This window comes from Mesoplodon mirus (genome assembly GCF_964341445.2).
Source record: "Mesoplodon mirus genome assembly, chromosome: 7".
NCBI lineage: Eukaryota > Metazoa > Chordata > Mammalia > Artiodactyla > Ziphiidae > Mesoplodon > Mesoplodon mirus.
In genome coordinates this window covers 72,189,772-72,208,110 of record NC_138983.1, presented here as the reverse complement: position 1 = coordinate 72,208,110, position 18,339 = coordinate 72,189,772, and the positions used below count along the sequence as shown (strand labels likewise).

Genomic DNA, 18,339 nt, shown 5'->3' with positions numbered 1-18,339 from the left:
AAGCCCGCACACCGCAACGAAGAGTAGCCCCTGCTCACTCCAACTAGAGAAAGCTCGCATGCAGCAAGGAAGACCCAACACAGCCAAAAATAAAAATAAATAAAAAAAAAAAAAAAAAAAAAAAAAGACAAGGGTGGGTGATTTAATGCTATCACAGGCAATTATGTAAATAAATAGATAAGGACCACGGTTAACGATGGGATAACTAGTGATACATATTCCCCAAAATACTTTGGAACTAAGGAAAAAACCACTTAAGAGTAACTTTGCTCTAATACCTGGAACTCTGTGGCCAGCATATGATGAGGAAGAAATGACACATATGAAATGAAAGATGAGTGCTTCACGTAGTCTCATGAAACAGAAAAACTACAAAGAGGTAGTTATTTCATAAATCCTGGGGTCTGACTGAGCACCACACTGATTTTAGTAGAAAGCTGCCCACGAGCCGCTTCTCTGGATTGACTCGCAAAGGTGTGTGCTGTGAGGTTAAGAGCGAGCCTGGGCTTTCTCTGGCGCACGCCGTTTCCGGGCCTGGCTCTGCTGGTGGCCCACGACAGTCTCTGGACGCACACTCACCCAGTTCTTCCTCTTCTTCTTCTTCGAGTCGCTCTCTATGTTGCTGCCCACGCTGGAGTGACTGGTGGCACTGTTGATGCTGGAGACGCTGTCGGAGGAGTGCTGTCTGCGGATACGGAGGTCTGCGGACTGGGAGGTACCATTTCCTGGAGACCCAAGGCAGGACATCAGGAGCTGCTGACTTGAGCCCCTTCCTTTGCCCCGGGATCTACACCTAAATCCACACACCCAAGGACTAGGAGCTGTTTCCCATTAGACATCACCTTCTGTTCCGCGATGCTGTTTGTTTGTTTGTTTGTTTGTTTGTTTGTTTGTTTTTTGTGGTACGCGGGCCTCTCACTGTTGTGGCCTCTCCCGTTGCGGAGCACAGGCTCCGGACGCACAGGCTCGGCGGCCATGGCTCACGGGCCCAGCCGCTCTGCGGCATGTGGGATCCTCCCGGACCACGGTACGAACCCATATCCCCCTGCATCGGCAGGCAGACTCTCAACCACTGCGCCACCAGGGAAGCCCCCCGCAATGCTGGCTGTAAGGTCCCTGGGTAGCTGAGTGCTACGCCCCCTTTGGTCAATTAAAGGAGGGCTCTCTCCACTTTACAAAACAGAAGTCAGGGGAGGCTTAGAGATCCCCCCACACTCACTCTTTTGAGCTAAAATGCGTCTGTGAGTTGTGGCAATAGTCATCTGTGTCGTGAGTGCCCCTCCTTTGCTCTCCCTGCTCCTCCCGCACCAGCCTCCTTTCATGCCCTCGGACGTGCCAAGCCCATGTCCTCTCACCACCTTACAGGTGCCATTCTCTCTTCCTGGGATGCTCTTCTCCCTCTGCTCTGCCTGGCCAGCTCTTGCCAATCCTTCCCACGTCACCTCTAGCCTCGCTTTCCCAGGAGGTCTGATGTTTGAGATAACAGTGGTACCAGAAAGAACACTGCCCAGAACGGTAGTGAGACCAAAATAAAGTTTGCAGACAGTGTTCCTCACAATCACAGAACGACCCTGACAGCCCAGTCTTTAAGAGCACTGGTTTCAGGGGCAGACTTGGGCTCTCGTCCTATTTCTGTTTCTCACACTCTGTGGCCTCAGGATGGGACTCTCGCCTCTAAAATTCCGTATTCCCCTCAGTACAATGCGGAGGACCAGCACTGCACTCGTAAGCGTGTTGTGGAGAGAAAATGGAATAATGAAATAATGTAAACACTGAGCATAGTGCTTAGAACACAGTGAGTGTTCCATAAATGTTAACTCTCACTATTACTTTTCTATCGGTTCTCTTAATATCATTTTCTGGACGTAACTCCTTTTCATGCCCATATCTCCCCCCACCACCCAAGTAAGATACCCAAGGACAAAGCAATCCTTCCAGAATATTTGCTGGGACAAATGAGAGATGAACCCATTTCAGGCTGTCCCAGGTCAATATGTAAATATCAAAGCATTAGTGAAGTTAAGGCTATGAAATACTTTGACATTTTGCCAACAGAGATATATTTTCTTCCATTTTGAGATACATCAGAGAAGACGATGAGCTGGAATAGCTGTTTTCCTAGAGGCTGGAAGTAACTGGATTAAGTGCCTTCTAGGACCTGTCCAACTGACATGGACACCCACCCTCTGGCAGAGAGGCTGCATCATATATTGTCAAGGGAGGGTTCCTAAGGGCAGGCAGGTCACTGGTCTGAGGCTGTTTCTCTCCCTTTACCTTTGCAGTTGAGCTCTGGGGTGTTAATTACCCCATTAATGGCCGCCTGGGCAGCTGCGTTCTGTTTCTTCAGCAGCTCAATGGTTTTTCTTAACTCATTCAGTTCTGAATCCTGAGGAATAGAAAAAAACAGTGGTCATCCCCAAATCATTTTGTACCGAGTTCAGCTGAAGTACAACTTAGCGTCAGCTTAGAGGAGGGTAGAGAATGAAGGAGTTACAGGAAACCTTTATCTCAAACATTAGGTCGAATCAGTTTTTAATAGGCATATGTGAGTACATCAGCGCAGACGGAATAGGACTAAGATCTGTTGCTGATGTAGTTAACTGCCACTCCATCTAGGTCGTATTTTCACTCAGCAGACCTATGCTTTCAGATTCAATTCCAACAGTCCTAACAAGCACACTAAAATCTATAGAACTCTCTGGAATAAAAGAGAATAATGTTTTTAGGTTTGTTGTTAATTCCAAGCAAGGAGGGAAGAAGCATTCTTTCTGCTTTACCTTCTGCTCAGCCGTCATGGTTAAGCTCTGGAGCCTGATTGTCATGTTTCCAAGACTCTGTTCAAAGGCCGCCACAAGGTGAGCCTGGAGGGGAAAGACACATTTCCCTTCAGTTACATTATCTTGCAAGGTAGGAGTGCCTAAAGGGTGCCAGGTCCCAAAGACGGAAATCCAAATGGAGCCACGTGGGTTAGCCCGTCGACTTCTTCAGCCTCTTGAGCTCCACCCCTCACCACTCTCTGGGATCCAGTTACTCTAGACTTTCACGTCCTTCACGCCCCATGCTTCTTCTCCCCTTAGGGCCTTTTTGCACGCTTTCTCCGCTGCCTGGAATGCTCTTCTCCCAACTGCCTCCCTAACTGATTCTTACCCATCCTTCTCAACAGACCTCAGCGCATGCCTTCAAGACACCCCCAGATTGGGTTGGTTCCCTCTTATTCACTCTCACAAGCACACTGGACTGCTGATGTATGCAGTGTGGTATCACAGTCAAAAACACACACACTCTTGTGATTGCTGATTTACGCCAGTCTCCACTACACTGCAGGATGACCTTTTGTTCCCCAAGCACCAAGCTCATAGTAGAGCCTCACGTTGAGCGTGTTTGTAGGATAAATGAACAAAGTGGTTGGCAGATGTTGCCTGTTATAATCCTGGTTAATAAAAAGCCACCGAAAGGCCCATCTGCTACCTCCTTAGAGAACCTGCCCACTGTTTTCCCTGGAGTTATGACTTTCCCTGGGGCTCCCCTGCACTTTTGTGTCCCTGTTAGAAGACAGCATCAGACACACCATTATTTTACATTTTACAAAGACAGTTTTAAAAATGACGCCAATTATAGTTGAAATATGCATCCAATTTTCAGAGATGTGAAAAACATGAAAAAAATATATATCATAGAATTGAGAAATGTGATGCTTCCCTATCTGCCCCTTTCTCTGAAACCCTCTTCAAGGGCAAGATGCAACTCTGTGTCCCAACACTAAGCCTTTTTCCTTCTTCCACAGAGCAGTAGGTGAAATATTAGTTAGTTGACCTAGGATCCTGATAATATTGTTAAAACCAAGAATAAAGAATGGACAACTCATCTAATCCTACTGGCCTCAGTTTCTTCATCTATAAAATGGAAGCAATATCTATGTTCCTCCCAGGGTGATTGTGAGCACTGAATGAAACAATATAGTTGAAAATGACCTATAAACTGTCAAGGAATTGCAAAACACAGGAATGACTAGAGACTGCAGGGAAAGGAAGGGGTTTGGGACTGAGAAAGTGACAAAAGATACTATGGGAACACAGGTGTGGAGACATCAAGAAAGGGTTCTAGGAGCGGGGTGGGTAGATACACAAAAGGTCACAGGAGGAATCAGAAGGACCAGCAAGATACTTGAGTCTTGGGAGAAGTGAGATCTGATGGTTCTGGAAACTTCTAGAGGAAAAGGTGACTGACGCACAGAGTGAAGAAGACAAGGGTGGGAGAGGAGCCGTCACTCTGTGCTGTGAGGAGGGTCAGGGTCAGTGGACATTTCAGTTTGAGGAGGAGAGACTTGACGGGTGAGTGAGAGGCCTCGGTTACTGGACTTCATCAAACAGGGAGATGGAGGATAAGACATCTCTAGGATCAACTGCTGAGTCTCTTTTCCATTGGCCGTAGGAACTGGCAGGGAGCAAGGGCACTTGAGATAGAAATGTTAAGTGGACTGGCCAGCTTCTTTCTGATTGCACGCTCTCTCTTTATTAAAAATTGAGAAAATGCCTTTGCATTTTAAAATAAAGAGATATGCTTTAGTTTGCCAGGGACAATGTGGCAGAACAAAAGCCAACCAATTCAAGACATTCACAAAGTGAATGAAGCCAGGACGTGGATGTGAAAAAGAATGACTGCTACCCTTGCATTTCAAAGGAATGACAAGGTCAAATTTAAATGACAGAATTTCCATTTATTTCAATTCTCGTTGATTGCCCCAAGATTCTATTTGTGGGCATTCAAAATTTCTCTTCAGTTAAAAACAAAAGCAAAAACCTGACCCCATGAAGACTGCTATCAAGAGAGTGTTTTTACAACTCGAGAAGGAACCACGTTTGCTCTGAAGAACCAGAGGATCGCATTTTGCTGGTGAGCAAAAGGACTGACTTTGTGTCATGATCTCGATTCTGAAAATATGGGCCAGGAGGCTGGTTTAGAGCTGCACAACAGCCTTCTCAGCAAGCAGCAATCTCGTATCCCCAGGAAAACAAACACAAGTGGTATGAAAACACTCAGAGAAGGTGGCTTTGAGTAGTTTGTCCTAGAAAAACAAACACAGCTTGGTCTGCGAGAAAGATGGCAGACAGTAAAACACGTTAGCACTGCTGGCGGTGTGTGGCAAGACTAAATATTTACTTTAAAGCAATACTTGGACTTCCCTGGTGGCTCAGTGGTTAAGAATCCACCTGCCAATGCAGGGGACACAGGTTCGAGCCGTGGTCCGGGAAGATCCCACATGCCACGGAGCAACTAAGCCCGTGCGCCACAACTACTGAGCCTGTGAGCCACAACTACTGAGCCCACGTGCCACAGCTACTGAAGCCCATGCGCCTAGAGCCCGTGCTCTGCAACAAGAGAAGCCACAGCAATGAGAAGCCTGCGCACCACAACAAAGAGTAGCCCCCGCTCACCGCAACTAGAGAAAGCCTGTGTGCAGCAACGAAGACGCAACGCAGCCAAAAATAAGTTAATTAATTTAAAAAAAAGAAAAGAATACTGGACTCAATGGCTTTTGTGAAGAGCAAAACGTACTTTTGAAATAATAATAATATGTGAGAGATCTCACTCTTCTCGATCAGAGAGGACAGTTCCAAATGGCCCAATGTAAGGTCCCTTGGGGAAGCATGAGGTCACTGGAGGAATTAATCCAAGTTCATTGATAAGTAAATTACTTACTATTTTTTCATTAGTAAGGGGCAGCCATTGGCAGCTGTAATTCTTAACTAGGGGAGTAGCTCCAAATCACTTGCTGTCAAACCTCACATGTTTCAAGGAGACCCCTGGCTCACCGGGTCTGGGGTAGGTGCTGGATTCGAATGCACGCACCTGGTTACTGAGATGAAGACTACCCACAGAAGAATACCTCTGTCATCTTAACTAGGCTCTAAGCCTCAAATTTCAGATCTAACATCAATTGCTGATCTTCCTTGGATAGAGTTACTGATGGAGGAAGAAGTCAAGAAAATAAAGGATTATAAAACACACAGTAGCCTAGTATATTAGGGTTTTGAAAAACCCCCAAAGGTTTCCAGAAATGTAAGAGAGCTCGGGAGAATGAATAGTTATGGGTAGTTATCAATTATTGAGCCTATAATCAAGATCAAGCACTGTGCTAGGTACTTCATATGCAGACTTTAGAGTGAAATGGAAAGTTTCCTTGAGTAGACTCAGGCTCAAGCCGGGAATTATGTGGGCCAAAGCTGCAGATAAATATTAATTACCTTCCCGGTCCAAAGAAGACAAGCTTTTGAAGTTGCTTTTCATTTTAACAGCATGCTGGGAGTCACGCAGGTGGCTTTCTGACAGGCTCACACACACGGATATGTGATCTCAAGCTGGGTTGTGCGCTCCCAAGCAGGAAGCCCTGCCTCTGAGGCATCTCAGCACCTTCCAAAACCTCAGGCTCTGCCTTCTGAGCCTCAGCCCTCACCAACTCACGGCTCTGCGGTAGGGCTCCTTTATAGACTGATCTAATGGGGTAGGAGATCTCTGCCTCTACTCTGACCCCTCACATCCTATAACCACACCACAGTTAGAAAGCTGACTTAACCACCTAATAGCTGAGAGCCTCCATGATGTGGCCTGACCCTTGCCTTTCTTTGATGCCTCCCTCCTTTCCACTTCCTTCTCCCCTCCACCCCAGCCTCTTCCCCACATCCAAGCCATAGATTCTAATTACACTGAGCTATTTATAGTTTCCAAATGCACCGTGGGCTTTTGCACGAATTACTCTTTGGTTAGAATGCTGTCCTTCCCATGCATCCTCCCCTACACAGCATTCATCAGATGTCACCTCCTCCAGGAAGCCTTTCCTGACTTCTTCCAGCCCCACCAAGACTGATCTAGGTGCTCCTCCTATATATTCCTGCAACCTTCATCCTTCATTGCTATCACAACAGCTGTCATGTTATAGCAAAACTGTTTTGTCTCTGCTGTACCAGAGAAAGAACACTAAGATGACAGTGATTGTGCCTGCTTTGCTGTTGAACCCACAGTACCCGGGGCATAGTTGGCACTCAAACAGTTGCTGAATTGAATGCCAGTTGGCAGTGCCTCCTGAACAGGTACTTGTGTATATTATAATTACAGAGCAGTCAGCTATTTACTGTGGAGCCTTAGATTTTTTTTTTTCTCTTAAGATGAAAATTTTCAGAAAGAGAAAGGGAAATGAACATTTCTGAGCACTTAATCTGTTTCAGGTACTGATCACGTGACACCCCCGAGAGCTAAACATTATTATTCCCCAACACACAGATGAGCAAAGGCAGGCTCAGAAGTTAAAGAACTGCCCAAAGCACAATGCCGGTAAGTGTCAGAGCTGACACTCACACCCACGATGCTAAAGCCTATGTCCTTTTTATTATACCACACTGCTTCTATAATGCTCAGAGGTAGCAATGGCTACCGCCCTGGGTCTGTACTCACATTTGCCGTCAGCTGGGTGGTCAAAGCGGAAACCTTCTCCTGGGAGGCATCCAGCTCCCGCCGTAGTTTTCGAATCTAAAGATAACAAGGGACAGAGTTACCTGCTTTGGGAGTCCACTTACAGGATGAGCTGGGAGAAATAACTGATAATAGCGAAAGACGAAATCCAACTAGCCAACTCTTCCTTACCTCTGACTGGCATTTTTCTTCTGGCTGTAAAGAAAAACATAGAAGAAATTAGACCAGTTGGGGAACAAAGAACAGTATAACCCTGCCTACAGGGAGGACCATATCTGGACACTTAACAGCAGTCTTAAAGATTTATTAGTTTCTTTCCTGATGGACTTTTCTGGATAAAGTGGTTCAATTAATATGACCAATCAGAAAGGCCAAATACGAACAGCACATTATTTTAAGAAACGAGAAAGAATTAGGAAATACGCTCCTGTTTTGGTTGTGAGGAGCCCCCTGTCCCCACGTGGAGGTGATGACAGGGAGAAGCTATGATGAGAAGGGGATAAGCTAGGGCAGAGTTGCCAGATTCAGCAAATAAAAAAACAGAACACCCAGTTAAGTTTGAATTTTTTTTAGTTTAAGTATGCCCCATGCAATACTGGGGACATACTTATACTAAAAAATTATACGTTGTTTACCTGAATTTCAAATTTAACTGGGCATTCTGTATGTAATCTGGCAATCCTACCTGGCAGGCAGGGAGGACGGCTCATAGATTAATTCTGCCCCGTTTTCTCCCTCCCTCCCATCTCCCTAGGGCACTGAAGCAGCAGGTCAGGAAGGTTCCCGAAGTGAGGGGGGCTGGGAACCCCTGTCAGCCAGCCTGGTGACTCCCCAGGTTGTAAGGACGAAGGTGGCCTGTCCCTTCCTGCTGCTCCATCTCTAGTCCCCCAGTTACCTGTGACCCTGGGGAGTAAAGACGAAGCCTGTGGGCCCTCTCACTGGCAAAGCCTTCCATACTGAGCCCTGGGTCTGTGGTGACACAGCAGTCGGCCAGCCAGAGACTACGAGCTACTTACCTCTTCCCATAGGGGGAGCCCACATGGGTTGGGGGGACCTGCAGCAGGGGGAACTACTCCTTCTCTCTTCTGGGGTTCCCGGGGCGGGGGTGTCCATAAATGAAGAAACCCCTAACCCTCCCCAACTGCCCCTGCAAACACACCCTTTCTTGGAAATACTGGAAGTGTTCCTGCCTTTCTCTCCACACCCCACCATTTGCACTTCACTGGGGTGGAACAGTGACTTGGGAGCCAGGTAGGTGAGTGAAAATCAGGAAGGACCCTATTTTGTCCTTGAGTCCTCTATGTGTGTCCTAATCCAATTTCACTAGTGATAAACCCATTCTTTTAAAAAGTCAGCATCTGGTTTCTGGTTTCCACTTCTCTATTAGTTCAGGATGCAGAGGGGTATGATTCATTAGGCCCCGTAGTCCCTATACCTAACAGCTGGGACAGGTGGGTAGCCTACCTAATAGCTGGGACAGGTGGGTAGCCTACCTAACAGCTGGGACAGGTGGGTAGCCTACCTAACAGCTGGGACAGGTGGGTAGCCCTTTCCTGTCTGACCACCCTTCACATCCTGCTCCCACTGCCCTCACCCCTGATCCTGCCCCAGAAGGCCCTCCCTCCAGGCTGGCTTCTAACAACAGTAACTAATTGTTAGGTACACTGGGGCCAAATCAGTTAATCCTTGCAGTAACTCCACAAAGTTGGTTTATATTCCACCTGAGGCTCAGAGAGGTTAGATATCTTGCCTAAAGTCACACAGCTGGACAATCTCCTCATCTAAGAAACACTTTCAGGAGAAGGTTTGGAGAAGTCCTCATGGCTTACTCTTCCCTCTCTGATGATATTCAGCCATCTCTCTTTGTCTGTCTGTCTGCCTGTCCATCAATTCATCCCCACCACCATCAGATATTTATTGATTTCTAACTATGTGTCAAGCACTGTTTTAAGAACCTGGGATACAGCTGTGAACATGACCAAGTCCCTCACATCTTATGTTGCTTACGTTCTGGCAATAATAAGTAGCATTTTATTGAACACTTACTATATGCCAGAGACGGTTCCAAGCACTTGACATTCATTATTCATTTAATCCTCATAACAACCCTTTCAGAAGGTACTGATATAATTTGCTCATGGCGACAGCTGATAAGTGATAGAACTGGGATTGGATCCAAGGTAGTCTGGCTCCAGAGCCTATGATCTTAACCAGCACTTTCTCCTGCTCTGACTGTAGCGACATTCTCCTGGAGGCCTTCCAGAAATAAGGCCCTGGCTTCTGAGTCTGATCCAAAGCAGAAAAGTTAATGGTGATAACGTCACAGCTATCTAACATTTGGGAGGCGAATGGAGGTCTCTTAGCAGGCTGAACCATCCACGGAGGACCAGCCCTACTTCTAAACACTTCTATCAACAGCCTTCCTTGGGCGGCTGCCACTGTCTGTCTCGGTGCCCACCTGTCTCTGGGGTTGGAATGCTGTTCTCAACAGCAGCCTGGAGAAATCATGTGTTTTGTATCTTGCCCCAGCTGCTGCTGCTCTTCTGTACATCTGGGAACTCCGAGAGAAGCTCCGGGCCTCTCTCCACTAGGCAGTTCCCCTGGAAACGCAACTGTTGCTCCCTACCAACCAAGAAAGCAAATGTGATGCCAGATGTGGCCTCTTCCATTTTTTCCTACTCCAAGGGCCGGCCATGACCTCTTCATGGCATTTGTTTAGCATCAGGCTGTCTTTTTTTTTCTTTGTAATTAAAATTACAGGCAAATTTCAGACAGAATGAACATTCTTGAATATCTAAGAATTACAGGGATTTCAGCGGGGAGAAAACCTATTATCCAATAAGAGCCTTTAAAACACTCTGGTCTTTTTTTTTTTTTTGCGATACGCGGGCCTCTCACTGTTGTGGCCTCTCCCGTTGCGGAGCACAGGCTCCGGACGCGCAGGCTCAGCGGCCATGGCTCACGGGCCCAGCCGCTCCGCAGCATGTGGGATCCTCCCGGACCGGGGCACGAACCCGTGTCCCCTGCATCGGCAGGCGGACTCTCAACCACTGTGCCACCAGGGAAGCCCAACACTCTGGTTTTAAACAGACTCTTTGGTCTGGGTTGGTGGCAACTTAAGAGACTCCAAAGATCTCTTTTTAGACAACAAATACGAACTTATTTACCTTTTCATTTACAAAGGCGCCTGGGCATTTGTTTCTGAATTTCATCATCACCAAGGAGCTAATAATAGATAAGGGACCACACACCACTGCTTGGTGGTAGCAGAGCCTAGCCAGACTTGCAGTTTTCCTTGGAATTAGCACACCACTCCATCATGAAAATATTCAAAGGTTAGAGTATTTTGTCAAAAGTCTGCAAAAGCAACTTACCTTCTCAGAGAAGGCACATATAAAGAACAGTACATGGGAACCTTTGACTCACTGACTAGTGGAATGTCAGAGGCTGTAGGGACCTAGGAGACCAATTGGCCTAGCTCCCTGAGGCCAAGGGCAAAACGGAGACCCCCAGAATAAGGAGGTAATTTGTCCAAAGTCATACAGTAAGGGAAGAACTATGAATAGGCCTCGGGTCTCCTGCTACCCAGATAAACATGGAATTAAAAATTATTATTATTAGGTCTTTGGTAATTTGTGAATTTATATCAACTCAGAAAGGACAATTTCAAATTTCATGAAAACACGAACTTCAGGTCCACACACCTAGAACAAGAGCTACTGAAAGAGAGGCCTGTAGCTGTAAGAACTCCCGGTGGTTGGTGTGAAGGGAAAGCAGCCAGGAACTGCAAGTGATGGTTTCCTGCACCTGAATTCTCACAGGTGGAGGAGCTCATGCTCTTTCCCTCCCAGGCTGGCTGACGCAGGCCAGCCCCCATTTTTCACTTTTCTGAATGAAAAGTGTGTTGACAGGAAAGCCTGGGAACTCCCTGGGAAAACATGGGGTTTGGGCACTGAAATGTCTGGTATGGCTGCACTGCACCAACCCTGTGAAACTAGAGTTCCACACGCCCCCCCACCCCCAACGTGCCCTCTGTGCCTCTGGCTTCCTCTTTCGGAAGCAGGCCCCTCTCTCCACCTAAACCATGCCCTTAGGGCTCAGCCCAGAGCCTGGCATATATCAATACTTGGTGCCAGTAAATACTGTGGAAGAAGTCAATCTAGGCTGAAAAGTACCACCTCTGGTCCGGTACCCAGGTCACAGAGTTTCATTCTAGACGGAAGGACCCAGTAGATGCAATAGCTGATAGTTAGAAGGCCATCCCTATGCTTTCTTGGATAACGGCTTAAATAACCCCTTCCCAAGGTTACCATATATAAAGTCTTTAAAATGAAAGTCAGGACTTTGATAAAACTTCAGACAAGTTGACTAGCAGAGGAAAGAGGTACTGTGGAATTGGAGGGGCAAGGTGGGTAGGAGCAGAAGAGAACGTTTCTAGGTCCTTCAAATCAGACTGTGGCAGCAACCACTGAAGTCTGTTTGCTCACTATAGGGCTAAGAAAGAACAGTCAGGCCCTGGGCTCTTTGACTTGATTCTGGGATGGTCTTTAACTTACAGGGGGCTATCTACAGTCTGTCCCACTACAGAGCCTAGATACTTGGCATTACCAAAAACTGAATTATTAAAACATCTGTCCTCCATGGAATTAAGGGCTAAAGAATTCCCAATTCCTAATTAATCAAATGGTTTTTTCCTACAGGAATTCCCGAGTTAAAGTTTTTAAGATAGTTATGCACAGAGCTATAAAAAGTAAGCATACTGAATAAATCCAGTACTATATTTGATTGTTTGGCTTTTGTTCAGTAGCTGATGACAGCTATCATTTACGAGAGCTTCCTCTGTGCTGCATACACTCTATTCATTGCTTTACGTGCATTTTCTTATTTCATGCAAACCTATTTTTTGAACACCTACTATATGCTAGGCCTGGTTCTAGGCACTAGGAATAAAACCAGAAAAAAGTCCTTGTCCTCAAGGAATTTATATTGCAGTGAACAGTAATATTCATAACTTTAATTCTCATTACAACGCCACAAGGTAGGGGCTGCTGTTCTTTCTACTTTACAGACAAAGAAACTGAGGCAGACACAAAGTTGAAAAAGGCATCTCATACATTCTAACTAGTTACCACTCGAAGCACAATGCCACCTCAACAAAAGTCAGCTCCTGATTTATTGGTTGGTACATCAGTAACTGTTTGTGAATTTCAAACCTTGTTCCCTAATTAATTGATTCCCTTATAATGGAAATACTCTCTCTAGGAGACATGTTATTTTATTTTTGACACACATAGCCACACAGCATTGATTTATACTCACTGTGGAATAAATTGATGACGTGCTGGAAACCAAGGAGAGTGAGGATCCATGAACTGTTTAAAAAAAAGAAAAGAAAGAAGAGGTGAATTGCACAGTTGGCCACTATTGAGCCGAAAAGGGGAAGGGAAGGAGAAACTCAGCATTAGAGGACACTACCAGGCTTGGAGCAACTTAACCTCATCTTGACCCAACCTTTCCTGGTTTGGTGACAGGTCAGTTTTAAGTAAGGAATAATTTTCTATGGGAGTCATTTCTCTATCACCACATTTTTTTTCTTACACCATTCTATATACTACCCCTGCTCCAACTATCAACATAACACATAATTACTAAGTTAAATGTTTCAAGTACAGAGAAATGTTAAGAAGCATTTTCACTGCCATAACCTGTGTGATTCATAATTCTATTACCCAGAGGCAACTTTTACCTGCTCTGTTCCAGCATACTTTATTCCTTTCTTTTTTCTAATGTATTCCCTTAGGGTTAAGATTGGGTTGCATATATATTTTATATCCTGCTAGCATCTGCCATTTGTATAAGCAAAAAGATGAGCTGATTATTTTGAGCATAGGAGGCTGGCTGTTGGCCATGGGAAATTCATTCTAGATGACCATGTGGTAGAACATTGTTTAGAAAACATATCCACAGAAACATAGATTCTTCATTTGATTTCTATCATATCTACAAAGTGGCTTCTTTTCTGTTTGTGACTGGTATTTTGGGTACCATCCTTGTACCCTCCTCACCCCCTCCTGCCCCCAGCCAATGGAGACATTTTATTTTCTGTTTTCATGTAATTTAAACCATGGTCTTTTCCAGGACTAGGTATTCTGGCTGACTTTTCTTGGAAACCAGATTCTTTTTTATTTATTTATTTTTTTTTGCAGTACGCGGGCCTCTCACTGTTATGGCCTCTCCCGTTGCGGAGCACAGGCTCCGGACGCGCAGGCTCAGCGGCCACGGCTCACGGGCCCAGCCGCTCCACGGCATGTGGGATCCTCCCAGACCAGGGTACGAACCCGTGTCCCCTGCATCCGCAGGCAGACTCTCAACCGCTGTGCCACCAGGGAAGCCCAGAGGTAATTATTTTTCTCCGTAATTAATTCCTCTCACTTGTAAACAGCAACAGCAAGGCTGTGGTCCAAAGGAAGAGTCCTTGCTTTCCAGATCAACCCAAAGCTGAATATGGCTGCCTGAACCACTGCAGTTGGCCTTCCTTCAAGAAACCTGAGCCAAGGCAGAGCCTGGGTTATGTGGCTGGGATACTTTTGGACAACAGAATGCTTATGAGACTTACAAAGCCAGAGCAGCAATAGCATGCTCTGCGGCTTCCTCCCTACACCTGTACCTCCAAAAATGTGAAGATACAAGGAACCACAGAGAATATCTAGGCCTTCTCTGCCACTGACTAATCTGAAACCCAGAGAGGTTAAACAACCTGCCTAAGGTCCTACAGCATTCAGGAACAGGATCTGCAGACCAGAAATCTGGAGATGGCTTTGCCCCTGAGTGACCTTGTTTACTGGTATCTGAGGTTTTTTTGTTTTTGGTAAAGCTTTTTGGTATATTTAGAATGGTTTCCTAAACCCCTCATTCAATCTACACAGGCACAATCTGGGACCAAACAAGCAAAAAGTGCATGTTTGAGAAGAACTAGAAGGCACAGGTAGGGGTGAAATCACAGGATGGAATGAGACAACTGGGCATATTCCAGCCAATAAAGCAAACAAATGCCTCTGTTGTCACACTTGGGCACCATATATATATCTACATCTATAGATATAGCCGTAGATATATGTATATATTCAGCTTCATACTAATCAAGCACTTCCTCATACTACTGTTTGAAGTGATCCTCATCATCATAGAGAATTTGTAGGTAATATTCCCAGACAGGGCAGGAATTTCTATCCCTAATGAACACAGGAGTAAATTTAGGTCCAGAGAGGCTAAGCCATGTGGTCAAGCACACACAGCTGGCCAGGAGCAGAGAGAGAAAGTGAGTCTGGGTATTGCACTCTAGTCCTCGCTCTGCCACTGGGGGCTGTGGAAGGAAGGAGTCGGTGAGAATGAGATGCAGTTCTGATGGCTAATGGGCTGCCCTCTCAACCAGCGAAGGAAGCATAACTGAAAACGGCGACCACACTGATGAAGGTTCAGGGTTTGCTTCAGACACGTAAGAAAGCCCAGCTGTGGCCCAGGAAGAGACAAGTGTAAGGCAGGATGGAGTAGAAACACAGAGGGCTGAGAATCAGGAGTTTAGGACATAGTTCTGGCTGCAAAAAGTCCCCAAGTCACTTCCTCTGTTCAACTTTGCCATAAACAAAATGGGGTTGAAATGGCCCATGGGGAGAAGGATAAAACAAAACATGACAACTATAACAATAGCTACCATCGACTGAGTACTTACTATAAACCCCTTTCAAAGTCATTCTGCTAAATGCCTTGCAGGATTTATCTCACCTAATCTTCACTTCAATCCTCTGAAGTAGGTACAGTTATACTTATTTTCCACATTCTAGTGAACAGGAAATAGGCTGAACAGGGTCAAGTCCCTTACTCAAAGTCACCTTGCTAACAGTGGAGGTGCCAGGACTTGAATCCAAGTGTAACTCAGGGGCTAGAAAACACAGGAGAGCTGCAACACAAGATTTATTTACTAATAAGCTGCTCCGTTTCTTTGGGTTCCATATGAACGGATTTAGACTGCACCAGTTCTTAGAGATGACTGGTAAAGCCCCTGGGTTTTTTTTTCTCCAAAGACATTCATTTGAAAAGTGCCTCAAGCATCTCCCTAAAGTGCACTATTAAAGTTGACTTGAAGATTGCATAATGCATCTGATGGAAATTAATTTACCTGAAATAACCTTGAAAGGTTGCACCTGGGCCATGCCTGTACCTCATCTACATATTTATGACTTCCATTTCCTTCAAAATGGAAAGTGCTAATTAAATCCCACAAAAACCTCACTCAAGTACTTGTGCTAATTCTTCCTAAATTTTCTTTCTGCTTTCTGGCATATAATATATCTAACTGCCTCTTATCAATATAAGGAGGTTCTATTCGGTCCAAACATGAGATGTGAATTTTTTCCCAACTGTTTCTGCAGTACCAGGAGTTTATACATTCAAGAGGGGGGGAAAAAAGTCATCCCCCAAAAAACACCTAATTGCACAAGCCCTATTTTGTTTTTGTAATGTAATAGCCTTGGAAGAAATAAAATCAATCTGATGCCAAATTTCCCAAAAGATGAAGACGTTACATGTTTCTTAGTATATCGACAGCCGTCTCTACCCCTTCTCCCCAAATTTGATTTTACCTCTGCGCTTCCGTTCCACATCACCATGAATCATCAGGGCTTACAAAAGTCTAGACACTGCTTGTGGGCAAGCTCTTTTTATCAATGTCACTTTGACACCCCAGATATTCCACAGTTGTGCTGCCTGACGGCTTGATTCCAGATGGAATTAAAAAACCCATCTGATGATGATACTGTAACGGTCCTGGACCTTTATGAGGTCAAGTGTGCTTGTTTGGACACGTTGCAGCACTGAACACGGTTCACTCAGGTACACACGGGACACAGCAGATGAGTAGGGCACAGGGCACTCTCCACTCACGAGTCATTAGCAGGAGGGCTGGGAAATGCTTTGTGGCCATGCTTGGTTTGCCCACTGATCAGAAAAATGTTAAGGACAAACTGCCTACTCCTTCACCTTACGGTCAACGTGCCCTCCACGATTACTACTGATTTCTAGCTCTTAACTCCAGAAAAACGCTCTCAGTAACTCAGGCTCTGCCCCTCCTTAATCCTTTGTCCCAGTGGGTTCCCACAGATGGATTTACAGACTGAGTGTCTGCTCACTGGACTCAAATGATACATAAATCAGAGTGGACAGAATTAAGGAAGATTAACCAGGGGGCAACTGCTCTGTAACTAAACTCTTTACAACTTTCGTTAAAAAGAACACTGGGCAGGGCAGAAGCTGACGTCTTGCATCTCTCTCCCTCTTGACTTGTTTAGGGGTTTCCTCGACAGTCACAAGTTTACTTGTTCTTTCCTACCAGGAGGACACTGGGCGTATTTCCCCATTCTCACAGGGACCTGGGAGCAGAGGGAAGTGCCTGTGACTCCCCTCCCCACCCCCATTCTGTCCTGTCACTGGCAGAAAAGGCACAACTAGGGTTATGGCCCTCAGCCTCGGCTCCATTTGCTCCAAGAGTCCCCCCTCCTCTTGCTGGGACTTCCAGCTGCCAGGACATCAATGCTGAAGCTCAGTTTTTAGGCTGTAACAGGTACTAACATTACTGGATGAACATTTATATATATTATCTCATTTAATTCTCATGATTCCATGAGCCTGGTACTCCTACTTCATCAGTGAAAATACAAAGGCACAGAGAGGTGACGTTAACTTGCCCAAGATCATATACCTAAGAAGTAGTGGAGCTGGAATTCAAACCCTGGTATTATTATCCCATATTCTTAACCATTCGTCAGTGGTACTGACACCAATGTCTTATCATCCCCATCTGTGGGAAGCTTTTGGGAGTGGGGGTGATGTGCCTTCCCAACATTTTGACTGCTTGCTGCCCTAACTCACACTTTGACTGAAGTAGGAAAGAGAAATGAACTGAGTTAGGAAGATGACTGATGAAGATGCCCACTGTAGTACTCTCCCCAAATTCTGATTCAAATGAACAAAACATAAAAATCCAACACCAAATATTCCCAGTTAGCAAGCAAAGAAGGGAAAGGGCAAAACTGAAAGCAACTAACTTAAAAAAACTGGTGCTTGAGAAAAGAAATAGAAAATTCTGGAGCAAAGGGGAGAGGCGTGGCTGCCGACAGCCCCCCAAAGCCATACGGGTGTGTTGGCACAGGGAAACGAACCCTCCAGTGACTGGCATTGCCAAGATGTTGTGCCAGCGGCTGAGTCTCACAGTGGAGGTGCATGCCAAGTAGCTGGGGCCCAAGTCCAAGGGAGAGAAGCCTGGAGCGGAACTCGGTCAACCCCAGGGTTCACCCGTGTTTTGTCTTCCCTACAGTCCTGCGAGCTTAATTAAGAGTCAGACCCTACTATTCAGAGTTCCCCAGCCCCGCGCCCCAGAGTAAGTGGCGAGTTGGAAACTGGTACAGGTGGATTCTTAGGTCAATGAAGTGAACTCGGTATAGAGGACTGTTAACCGCACAACGTGAGAGAGGGTCAATCTCCTTGCTTCTTACCTTCTTCAAACCCATCCCGGAATGAGCCTGAGCGGCTCATGGTTCTGCTCTTCTCGTCCAGGGACATGGAGCTGTTCCGGAAGCGGCTGTCCGTGTACGGGTCGTACTGCCCGTCGGCATTGGAGAGGCTGTGGGTCCTCAGCATGGTCGGGTTGGACAAGCTCATCTGGGTGACAGTGGTGGGACTCGCTGGAAGGAAAGGAGTCAGTCAAAGGGTTGGAGATTCATGTCCCGGTTCAAATCCCGAAGGAGGACGAAGAGGAGGCTGCTTACGATCAGCCATCCCCGTCCCTGTCAACTTCTCTCCCTTGTCTATTTTCTCAAA

General features: G+C 45.9%; 1 protein-coding gene across 8 annotated transcripts in view; it reads right to left on the bottom strand.

Annotated features, from left to right (window-relative positions):
* NAV2 (neuron navigator 2) overlaps window positions 1–18,339 on the bottom strand; it is a 768,613-nt gene that overhangs the window by 36,942 nt on the left and 713,332 nt on the right. For all 8 annotated transcript variants that reach the window (XM_082628907.1, XM_082628910.1, XM_082628903.1 and 5 more), the window contains 7 exons: window positions 18,015–18,203; window positions 12,787–12,839; window positions 7,639–7,662; window positions 7,450–7,524; window positions 2,778–2,861; window positions 2,275–2,386; window positions 580–725 (listed from right to left, as the gene is read on the bottom strand). In XM_082628907.1, coding sequence (XP_082485033.1) covers window positions 580–725; window positions 2,275–2,386; window positions 2,778–2,861; window positions 7,450–7,524; window positions 7,639–7,662; window positions 12,787–12,839; window positions 18,015–18,203 — 683 coding nt within the window. The remainder of the gene's footprint in view (window positions 1–579; window positions 726–2,274; window positions 2,387–2,777; window positions 2,862–7,449; window positions 7,525–7,638; window positions 7,663–12,786; window positions 12,840–18,014; window positions 18,204–18,339) is intronic.